Source organism: Ambystoma mexicanum, chromosome 1p, assembly GCF_040938575.1.
Source record: "Ambystoma mexicanum isolate Mex_15411 chromosome 1p, UKY_AmexF1_1, whole genome shotgun sequence".
Classification (NCBI taxonomy): Eukaryota; Metazoa; Chordata; class Amphibia; order Caudata; family Ambystomatidae; genus Ambystoma; species Ambystoma mexicanum.
Window position 1 is genome coordinate 1,193,829,833 of NC_090921.1, and position 12,233 is coordinate 1,193,842,065.

The following is a 12,233-nucleotide window of genomic DNA, read 5'->3' on the forward strand; positions in this document are numbered from 1 at the left end:
GTCTGCACCCTGCAATCTTTTGCATTGCCAAAGGATGTTCATGGCACAATCCCCGGTTGGCCTCTGTGATAGGAGCTCGATTCCCACTCAGCGAGTGGCACTCCAAATGGAGCCCAAAGCATGGAAGGAATCCGCTGTTCCCTCCTCAGCAGCCTGCCCTCTTCCCTAAGCCTAAATATATTGGGAGTTCTCCCTTGGGGGTCGCAATTGGGTACACGGCATCCATTCCTAAACCCTCTCTACCTGGATCTAGGAGGCACCATTGTCTCTGGATCCATTGAGGATCATCCCCTGTCACAGATCTTCACCAATCCTCACTTTCAGACACGTGTGGGCTGGGCGAGCTCTGGGGGATCCCCGTGCACTCCCTTCAGAGGTCGTATTATGGAATGGAGGGCTCCCCTTGTCCTCCACAGTTCCCCGGCGTCCCCTCACGGACTTGGCCCAAGTGAATGTCATACTACTTATAAACCATGGTTTATTCAGGCTTCGCATTACACTGTCCACATGTGGCTTTGGAAAATGCCAAGACTCAAAAAAGTAAATCAACGATCAAAAAAGTTTTAAAAAAAACACGCAAGGGGAGTGTATGGAATGTTGAAAATGCTGTCAGTATAAGGGAATATATATAAAGTATTTGCAGAAAAAAAGCTGAGCTGGGCAGCTCATGAGTGTGATTCCACTTTAGGAAAGCTTTAAATTATATTTTTGAAGCAGGCTTGAAATTAGTGCATATATTTGAAGTATAGTTGTGCCAATAATTCTCTCTGCTAGGATGCCATGAGCATGGGTGATCTGCAGGCAGAATCATAACAAACATTGGGCCTCATTCTAAGGCTCCCGGTGCAGTAAAAAAAGTGCTGCTATTCATGGATACCGGCACTTTACTCTGCCGGCCGATTATGGGGCTAAATGCCAGTGGTAAAGCAGGTGCCCTACCGGCATAAAAAGCCATCATTATCAGCACCGCATTGCTGGGGCTGCTAATATTGGCAAATCCCCTCATGGAGTCCTATGGGACTCCATGAATATGGATTAACACCGCCAAAAAAAAACAGCACCCGTGATCTGGTGGCAATGCCGCTGTACCGGGTACCGGAAACGGTGACTCCAATTGCTGGTATCCTGGCGGCTCTGCAGCCAGGATACCGGCAAAGGTAGAATGAGGCCCATTATCATTATATTCAGTAATCCCGTGTTCAGCAAAGATACAAATAAATGCATGTAACTTTCTTGTTGCAAGGTGCTGTTAACCGAAAGTGTGGTTATTATGTTTAAATGTAGGGTTGTTAATATGTAAACATGTAGTGTATGTTTGAATGTAATGATGGAGGAGTGTCTGCTGGTTCTCCTTGATCTTTCAGCGGCGTTCGATACAGTCAACCATGAGACACTGCTTGAAACACTTCACCACCGAAAAGGGATCGGAGAATGGGTACGGAATTGGCTGCGTTCCCTGCTCTCCGATCGGCAGCAGGCAGTGTCAGTTGGTCAAACATGCTCGGAACCCCTACCGGTACCATACAAAGTGCCCTAGGGCACAATTTTATCACCCACATTGTTCAATTTGTACATGCAACCATTAGGAGAAATTGCAACAGAATACAAGGTATATATGCACCCGTCGGCTGAAGGCACACACCTTTACATTACAGTCTCATCAGAGGGTGACATAGGACGATTAGGGAACTGCCTCCACGAGACTGAATTTTGGATGGCATCACATTTTTTAAGACTGGGTTTTTACTCTTTTCTGATTCAGTGCCAACGCCTTTAATTGATCATCGGTTTCCTGAAGCCTGGAATTCAGGAGCATCTTCCATTGATTTTACAAGTTCAGCTAAATCCCGAGGGTTCATATTACACTCTCATCTTTATTTATTCCCTCACATTAATGCGCCAGCTAAACAAACTGGTTTTCATTTGTTTTCACTTAGGGCAGTAAAATGATACGTCACAGAAACACATTTGGGGTTATGGGTCCAATCCTTGTTGTTGTCTCATATATATTATGGGAACTCTGTGCTAATTGATCTTGCTAAATCAGCGTTATCCCCTTTTAGCACCACAAGCCTAATGTATGGCTCGTGTAAATATGGGCGTATCACACCTGTTGTGAGAGCTTGACATAGGCTCCTGATTGGGGAATCACTTTAAGTTATCAGTTATTATGCACGGAGCACTTTATGTGACGCCACCTTTATACCTCACAGAAAAGCAGAGAACCGCTGGCGGTATGAGAGGCCTTCGGAGCTGGCAATCGTTAGGTATGGAACTTCCCGGATTTAAACTATAACGGTGAACCAGTGTTTTAAAGGGTCTGCTATAAGACCTTGGAAGACACTTCCTACTAAGTTACGAGTGATCTCAGACTATTTGAAATTCCGAAAAACTCTAACACCATGCTTTTGGAAAATCGCTTTTAATTGGGCTGTAATGACTAATCCTTAAACTTACATTTTTACTTTAACACGTTAGTGATTACAGTTGGTTTTTTGAGTGCTCCGTTCTCATAGAAAGGAGATTTAGAAGGTTGTATACAACGCTCTGATACACGTGTTTGCAGGGGAGTTGCTAGGTCTGGAAAAGACCCGGGGCTAAGCTGGTGTCGGAAAGGTTGGGGTTGGGGGCTAGCTAGTCTTTTGGCTGTAGCTCCTGAGATTCTATCCGGGGCTACAACCAAAAGATCAGGGGCTATACCCCCCTTAGCCCCCCTAGCAACGCCCCTGCGTGTTTGTCTAGTCCACGCTACATAAAAACTGTAAATAAATAAGTATATAGTACACAATTGAGTGCCAAAGTGGATATTAAGCCTGAAATCGATGCAACCTTCAACAGCACACGAGTCATGTGATCATATCCCATTTCATTTAGAGAACACACGCCTCTGGCACCAGCAAAGGGAAGGGAAAAGGGAGCTTCCTATGAAGAAAGGAAACTGCACCCCATGTGAGCATCTTCCACGTGTTTATTGCTCATCCGGATAATTGTGTAAAGTCTCAGTATCTCAAGAGCTGATAACCAAAGCGAAAATGCTTGTCTCTGTAAAATATGATACATGTTACATTTACTTTGTAAGGTGAACTTGCATATTTTTCCAATTGTATTCCATAGGTTTCTGTGTTCATGTTCCTCCTCCATAGACTTGATGACAATTGCAAGGCTTGCATGTGCTGGAGGAATCTTTGAGTGGGCTACCCCTTGATGGGCCAAGTAGGGATGGCGCGCCCAGGGGCGCGTGTTGCCTAGCCACAGCAATGCAGCCGCAACCCTGCAATCATGGGTTCAACATTCCGATGCACTCATTACAGCGATTGAGGATCTATTTATTTATTTATTTATTTATAGTTTTTATAAAGCGCTACTCGCCCATGGGCCTCAAAGTTCACGGAAAACAAGACAAAACATACAGCACAAGTTGTAGAACGGGTTCCAGAGGACACCGGCCTAGGCTGTTGTGAGCAGCTGATGCTGGCAGTGGGAGGCTTCTTTGCTGAATAATGTCAGATGTGTTTCCACATTTGAATCCCAAAAAGAATATGTTCCATGTAGTTATCCGAATTCTGTATAATATCTTTTAGGGAACATGTTTTCCTTTTTAAAGCCTCACAGGATTAAAGTCAAATTAGCACACTAATTCGGTGAAGTTGGAAGCAGGCCATTGATACCAATAGATAGAAGTGTGCACATAAGTGGGGAGCGATCTCTGATTGGCCACAGATCTCTCTCAAGTTCTCCTTTAAGTACCCTGCCTGCATGTTTTAAAAAAAAATACAGTCCCAGTGTTGAAGGTCGTCTGCATTGAAACAGGCCGCACGGTGAGTTCAGCTCAAACAACCAGTTGCCTATTGATGATCATGGAGCATGCTTATTGGCTTACTGTTCAACATTATTTAACAACATGGCTCAAGGCTGTGAGAATCTGTGGTCCTGTAGCGCCACCAACTGGTAGAAAGCTAGAAATTCCAGCAAAAGTTTTGTCAACGGAGGAGCAGAAACACACAATGTAGCAGCAGCAGCTGCGGGGTGAAGAAGAGGGCGTGTCGGCCTCGAGGAATGGTCCCTTTTCCATGCAAGGCAGCTGCAAACGAATACAGAATACATTATTCATGCAGCAGTTCGGCAGAAAATACCCAGACTTTGCTTCACTTCACGAAGAAAAACGTTTGCACTAGCGAGCCGACCAAAACAGTGACATTCACAGCTATCGTTTTTAAAAAAAATATGTTTAAAAACAAGTCTTGTGACCAGATATAGAACACTCAAAACGTCGCATTTTTAAATATAGAATGAATGAGGAAATCGATTTTTAAAGAAGCAGTAAGAGGCTGCATGGTGGTGGAAAGAGGAATCACTCAGCCGCGGCCTAGTAGAGGTTGGTAGTGGTTAGTTGAAGGTAATTGTGGGTACCAGAGATTACCACACCCCCTCTTTCCGAAGTAAGCAAAAGAAAGCAGTTTGAAAAGAGGCCTGCATCATATGTCTTATGTGATCCACTAGGTGCAACAAATACATAAATAATAGTTGATGTTTGGGTGTGTATGCCAATCGAAATGCATATTCTAATTTGAGTGTCATTCTAATGAAAAGGAAAGCAATTCTACTTTATGAAACTCGACCTGTCGTATGCAATGTTCTCGCTCTTCTACTTTTTTAGTTTTCAAGTTTTTCACATAGGACCTTTAAAATTAGCTGATCTTGCCTTCCTATCCCTGCACCCTGTCCTTGTTATCAGGCTTGTTCCATGCCACACCCTGTCTCGTTTGTAGTCAGGAGCCCCACCACTGGTCAATATTTCCACCGGGCATCACGCTATTGAATATTCCTCTCTGAAGCAATGGGCTGGAGAGAAAAGCAGAAGTGTACAAATAACTGAACAAGAGCTCCCTCTAGTGGTTGCGAGCGTGATTGTCCGCGTTACATTTTCTGTGATGAGACATTGCTCATTAGTACGTCTTACCTGGAGCTTCCTGTTCCCCGAGTCTCACAAGTGGGCCAATAGATAGGACTGGGGACTCTTCTTCTCTGTCAGTCACAGCGACGTGAGCTCTGCCACAAGGCTGGGAAGAAGAAGACATCAATACAATGGATTCAAGGCACTCCAAACATTATCACGAAGATGAACAGTTCAATTATTTACAGGCGCGTGGGCTGGTAAATGTATATACAGTCAAGGGGAGCAGGGTAGAGTTCTGCTGGTCTCAGAGGATCATTTCGACCCGGAGAACAATACTGCTTCTATGTTCAGAAAGCGTTGCGCCAAGAAGGATTTAAATTAAGGTTTGCCCAGAGCAAACCACAAATGGAATTGTTTCTTTGTGAAATAACTGGGGACCTACAACATTGGTGATGGTGCGTGGTACAAATACCTTTAACGTAACGTAACATAACTGACGTTTTTCCTAACTCATTCCACTGAAGTCAGAAGGGCGAAATGATGCGTCCATCCTGCTCACATGTATACCTGCGATATACGGGTGTCCCAGAAATGTATGCAGCAGGTCTGTTAACCTCTTGAGCTACTCAGTCGACACTCAGTGTTATCCAGAGCTGCTGGCTCTGAAGACTCTGAAGGCATTGACTGCAGGAGAACTTCCCCATGGCTGGAGCATGGCCAATATGTGTGAAAATGGGGGCAACAACTTCAAAGAGCAAGCTTCCAACACAAAGCGACTGATAAAAAAAAGAAATCTCTGGGTATAGGCTGACACTGTGAAAACAAATGGCGGGAAGGCAGGAGAATGGCAATTTGCAACACATGAAGATTCACAATTAATTTAAAGGGACAATTAACATTTAGGCCTTATTCTCGAGGAACAATAAGTCATACTGATTTCATGTATGTACCATTTATTAGGTAATTTCCAGGTGAATTTGGAGATATAAAATTCCTCCACCTGCGACTCAGGGAACTGTAATGGGCAGTTAAACTAAGTTTCTGGTTGATCTGTACATGTTTCATATGTGAGAATTGGTGAGCTGGTGGAAAATAACATTAGGGATATGGGTAATAACTTACATATTCATAACTGTTAGGCTTTTTATGTAAATGGCAGAAAGGTGCCACATGGCCGTGCAACATGGTACAGACCTGGTGGTCGGCTTATCTAATTCCCCATGATTAGCTAAATCAGAAAATATGTATACTATGGCAGTTGCTAGTAAAATTATGAAGTTGTGATACATAACTAGTTTTTGACAACATTTTTTAAAGTAGAAGAAATGGTGATTACAAATGGGAATTGCTATATGTTGCTCCAGAACCCTGAACAAACCCTGACTTGGAGGCTGGGTTTGAGAGGAGATAGAAGGCTAACTGTTCAATCCTAGTTGCAGGAATTATTGCAGGGTTCTGCCCAAAGATTGTAAAATTGGTGGTGTCATTGCTGCTATATAAGGGCAACTGCACTAGGAGGATGGGCACACAGACAGAAACAGACAGACAGGAGAGAGAGAGAAGGCTGCTGAAACTTACCTAACTGGCAGCTGTAAGGAAACACCAGAGGAGATTGCTGACAGTGCATCTGGGTTTAGCTGTCTGTTTCTAGGAAGGCCTCAATGCTGACTGGGTCCTATGGTGAGAGAGGGAGGCCATCTTTGACAGTGGAGAGACCAGACCCCTGACTTATCTTTCCAGAGTGTCCTGATATGCAGCTGGCATTCCTGAACTTTGAACAGAGGCTTTTTATGTAAGTAGAACTGAGCCCTGGGAAACCAAAAGGTGGGGGAGTCTACTTGCCTTGAATCCCTTCCCTTTATAGTGGGTGGGGGGTGGGGAGCACAACTGTGTAGATCCTTAGCATATTTAACTAAAAATATTAATTTAAATAATTCCCCATTTGTCAGAACACTACGGGTGCATTTGGTTAAAATGTGACATTAACAAAGCTAACTTCCCAGTGTGCAGTGAAAACTATAGAATATCATTTAATTGGGTAATCCTTTTTATCCAGCTGACCCTGACTTCTATAAGGAAGAGGGGTGTCTTTGTTCTTCAAGAAGTCCAAACTTTTGATCCAGCTTGCCCAACACAGGCCTTTCAGTGGAGGGGGTCTGAAAACCAAAATTCACCAAATCATTTCAATTATTCTGTATGACATCCCCAACACAGAGCAAAGTAAGGGGGGTATGAAAAACAAACTGCTAAATCATCCTGTGCTTATTTTAAATCAAAAGCGTGGGCGAAATCATATTTGCCATATGTATCTGTACCAATAATGAAATGCTACTGCTCGCCTTTTAAGCACACAGGAAAATCAAAATCACACAACACTACATGATAATTGCTTTCGTTATTGATCAGTGTAATTATTTCTTGAAGTGAAATTTGCAGCAAGTAAATAATTGTGATGTTTCACTTTCACCTCACTTTTGTGATTTTTTTGTTTATGCTGAGAGAAGTTGATTGTGTTGTGCCATGGATAAAGTGGTGTTTGACATTTTCGTGATAATTTCTATTACTTTTAATTTAAATAAATACCAATATATTTCCCATACACCGGCCTGATTCTTGGCTCATTGTTAGCTCAATGGGTGGGGGTGGTATCCAAGGGTCATGATATGCGTCTGAAGAAGGGCTGAAGAAAAGAATCTGTTAAATAGTTTGTTGCGTGATACCCTGAGTGGGGAGGGAACAATCTTCCGGTGTTGAGGGTGGTCTCTTAATAAACCATTACACCGCATTCCGAGAACGACACTGCACGAGCCTACACAAAGAATAAAAAATGCACACCCACCGTATTCATGGAGTTTTCTGCGCAAAGTAACTGTATAAACAAGTCACGGCCAGAATGCCCCTGATATGCCCCTACGCAAAGCAAAAACAGCCAGAACAGCTACCTTTGCGTTCTCCCACAGGCGCAAATACTCACACCCTTCAAACAGTGCGTGGGGTCCCCCAAAAGTGGGCCTGCATCTAGGGGACCCTGCACGGGGTAGCCCGTAACTGTGACTGGCACCCCGACAACATGCATACAATGTATTGTCACTCAGGTAAAATTCAGAAAATCTGCCTGTGAACCCCCCGTAAACCATCCCTGCATGACACTACATGGCATACATGCACCCCTAAGTCTGATCGGATCCTAGGCTGCACACACGCTCACCTAGATCCAACATGCAAACCCACCTCCACCCTGAAATTCCTATGTGCAAATGTTGTTATGCCTGCCTTCGGGTGGCAGAGAGATGGAGAGATTTGCGTGGACATTTTGCAGGCGTGAGGTTGCGCGGTCACATCCATGAATATGCTTTGTTGTGCAAATTTGTGGGCGTGCTACAGACTGCCTGTGGCCCCTCCCTCGTAATGCCCACTTTTTTCCTTGTTCTTCCTCATTTTCCGAGTTCTGCCCCCTGCGCCAGCCTAGTCCATGCTCTGCGTGGTGTCTCACGCAAGGAACTCGACCGCTCGCAGAGACGTGCCAAGCCTGTGCTAAATCCCAGCAAGTTTTGAAAAAGTGCCGCTCAGTCGATTCCATGAATCGACAAATAGGATTTTGCATGCAGGATGGTGCACAAATCCCAGATTTTCCGCACAAATAATTCCAGGAATCGGCCCCGAAGTGTTTGGGGTCATATACGAAAGAACCCTGTAGGCAGAGATTTTTGTATTGTGTGTGTCTTAGTTCAACTCTATATTACCTTCCATGTGCGTTTTAAGTGCAAAAAAGTGATAGGAAGGCTACATTGATACTTTGAACACATCAAATTGAATGGTGTCTTGGCACACAATTGCGTGTAGTAGCCCAGCTCCTTTCCCGGTACACACTTCATAGACATCAGAAGGGTGAAAGGCCATGCTCTCACTTTCCGTGCTGGAACCTCTGATCTTGGCGTTTGCACACAGATGTCTGCAGAAGGTCTGCTAACCCACTGGTCTGTCTTAACAAAGACTAACAGTTAGGACAATTATATTTATATATGACATTAGATCAATATAACCTTAGAAAAATAACATTTATATTGATAGTTATATCCTTCCTACAGTTCAATACGTTAACTGATCTTTTGCAGATGACCAGGTAGAATGTGATGGATCGTGCACCTCTCCTGTTCTCCGTGATGGATTATGTGCCTCCCCCCTCATTCTTTATCCTTCTTCTCCTCCTTTTGTGTAATTCTGGCACTACCTCAATTCCCGTCAGGCATAGTAATTGTAGCCACCTGTTCTTTCTCTTCCTCCTGCCCTCTCCTCCCCCCACCTCCCCTCCCCTCCCCTCCTCCTGATAAAGTCTGGCACTACCCCAATTGCCATCAGGCATAGTAATTTTAGCCACCTGTGTTTCTCATCCTCCTGCCCTCTGCTTCTCCCCATCCCTCCTCCCGTTTAAATCTGGCACTACCTCAATTGCCGTCAAGCATAGTAATTGTAGCCGCCTGTCTTTCTCATCCACTTCTCCTCTTCCCCTCCCTTTTACTTTTCATTAGCACTCACTCTATCATTTGTCCTGTGACTTTTGATAGCAGCTTGTTTGTCTACCCCCTCCCTCCTTGTTCTCCTCCCACTTCCCCTTCCAGCACTACTCTGAACTGTTGTCAGACCTATTATGTTAGTGCTTGTGTTGTTCTTCTCCTTATCCCTTACTCCATATCCCCCGACCCCCTCCTCTTGTTTAATTTTCCGGCAGAACGTCAATTGTTGTCAAGCATAGCAATGTAACCACTTGTTTTGTCTCATTTCCCCTACTGTATCCCTTTATTTGTTCATTGCACTTGCACTATCTGAAATGTCGCCAGGCTGATTAAAATAGTTATTTTTTTCACATTCTGAATTGTTTCAAGGACTTGTTAGAATGTAACTGTTATTTCTCCCATGTTCCCTCCCTCCTTGAAGCTTTTTGAAACACAATATTGTGTATAGGCGCCATACAAATAAACAATCTATTCAATTCAATTCAACCGCCAGCTTGTGAATGAAATCTGCAACAGACTTACCATTGACACCTTTATAAAGATAGGACAGTGAAGGGCTATTCTACTGGTTGATAAAATCTCCAGAAATCTTTAGGAACTATTGGACAGCCGGTTCCAGAAAGCTGCAAGAAATTAATGATGTTTATCACATAGTGTTCAAGAACGGGGAGAAGCAAGAGCAGGAAGCATCGAAGAGGAGATCGCAGAAGGTCTAATGGAGACAGAGCCAAATGAGAAAACCAAAGGATTCTGTCTCCACTTAGAGAAATGAAGGCCTGAGCAGAACAGATATATGCAGACTGAAAACCAAGCAGGCATGAAAGAATACGCGCGAGAAAAGCACAAGAGATGAAGATGAAATCGCCATAGGTCTAAGAATTGCTGAAGTAACCAAAGGAGCAAAGGGAAGAGTCAGTGCGAGGCTGGCTGGCTAAATATGCCAAACAGAACCCTCCCAGCTAGAATTGCACTGAACTCAGTGAGTATCGAGAACTAGAATACGGAAGAGTAGGAAGAGGTCCTGGATGCTGCAATCCGTGTTACGAGAGGGAATTGTGCTTGGACGGAATGTGAAGATTTGACACAGAACTGCCAGTCTTCAGCTTTTGGGCGGAGTCACTGGAGACCTGAGCCTTTTCACCAAGACTCTAAGTACTCTGAAGCTGTCAGAGAAACTGAACACTGTATCCCACAATCTGAGGGTCAGACAAGTGGAATACTAAATCCCTCAGTCCAAGGGCCACACCTCCATTTTCTGAATCCTGCCAATTGCGGATCCGCAACTTATATCATTAATGGAATTCAAAATGAAGGAAAATCTGTTAAATGCTGTCCACAATGCATGGGCCGGGGAGCTAGAGACCAAAACCCAAGCCAGAGCCGGCGCAGATTAAGCAATAAGGATTGAGAAAGGACCATTATTTCAAGAAGTGAGTCCTGTGGCACTGTGTAATTCAAGCTTGCATGATAGATGCAGCATCCCACAGTCGGAAGTTCGGATTATCACGAATGGCATGATCGGCTTAATGTACAATGAAATTCATTTAAGGACATTCTCTTGATGCCGTACTTTACTATCAATTTCCCCCCGATAAGTCTCCTTTCTGTTCCCATTAAGTGGAAGACTGAAGAGGGAGTGGTGTGGTACAGCAGGGGCACATTGGAGGTGAGGTGCCTGTAGGGTGCCATGGGATAGGAAGTACCTGTGGAATGCTGGCAAGGGTCAGCGAGGTGCAGAAGGTATGCTGGGTGGGAGTGTGGGATGGAAAAATGGAGAGGGCAGGACCAAGAATGGCAGACGACGAGTCCATGACGGGGGCTGGGAGGGACATAGGGATGCCAAAGGGCAATACCCCCTTGCAGAAAGGCTCAGAACAGTGAGGACTAGAGAGCGGGTGAATGGAGCAGAAGTCAGAAAGAACTGTAGAGAGCAGAGATGGGGCTGGCCAATGTGTGGCATGCTGGAAATCGGTATATTAAGGCAAATTTGAGATGCCCGAAAAGAATTGTCACGAAGGACTAGGGCGGGAAAGTAGAACTGTCTCCAGCCATAGAAACAGCCAAGACCTGGAAGATGCAAAATCAACATAGAAGTCCAGAAATCGAGGAGAACTGTGACTCGACCAAATCATGAAAAAAGGATTTTAAGTGATAACTGCAAGTTGGAACTTAGAAGACAGAAGTCTGGTACCTGAAAACGCTGCCAGCCTGTGTCATGTGGTCCACCTTTAGTGCTGTATTGGCCCCAATCTTCCTATGATCGATGCAACAAACTATATTCATGCAAGCGATTAACATTATTCTCTATTTTGACCATTGTCACATTTTCGATTTGTTTTCTAATTTTTCGTTTTAGATGAAAGCTGTCAAAGCCAAATTTGCAAAAGTATTTGTGTGCATATGGGCTTTTGGATTGGTGTAAATATAAATGCGATGTGTATCTCTTTTGTTTTTCTTCATTTTGTGCGTGCGGCCAACCTTAGTGTATGTGTAGTATTCTGCTTTGATTTGGTTTTGGCACCATGACAAGAAGGACATGGATCAATAGACAAGCCAAGCCATGTTTTACTTTCATACCGTTTTTATCTCTTTTACAAATCATTTCCTGTCGAGAATTGAGACAATGATACAGTGGAGCAAAAAGACCTCCCACCATAAACCACTCGGGAAATGTTGTCAGGGCTCTACTTTACCCACCCCCACTGTCCATGACCTGGGAACCTGGAATATACTGGGGATTCTTAATGAATGCTTTGGGAAAAATATACAGGGGGTCATTACGACCCAGGCGGTAAGTACGCCAACTTTACCACCATGGTGTA

The 12,233-nt window shown here is 44.1% G+C and overlaps 1 protein-coding gene across 2 annotated transcripts in view; it reads right to left on the bottom strand.

The window, feature by feature from the left end:
* Positions 1–2,492: 2,492 nt before the first annotated feature.
* The window catches only part of LOC138451498 (alpha-tectorin-like), a 1,155,342-nt gene continuing 1,145,601 nt past the window's right edge, over positions 2,493–12,233 (bottom strand). For both annotated transcript variants that reach the window (XM_069604914.1, XM_069604913.1), the window contains 2 exons: positions 4,961–5,060; positions 2,493–4,081 (listed from right to left, as the gene is read on the bottom strand). In XM_069604914.1, the coding sequence (XP_069461015.1) occupies positions 3,981–4,081; positions 4,961–5,060 (201 nt within the window). In that variant the 3' untranslated portion in view covers positions 2,493–3,980. The remainder of the gene's footprint in view (positions 4,082–4,960; positions 5,061–12,233) is intronic.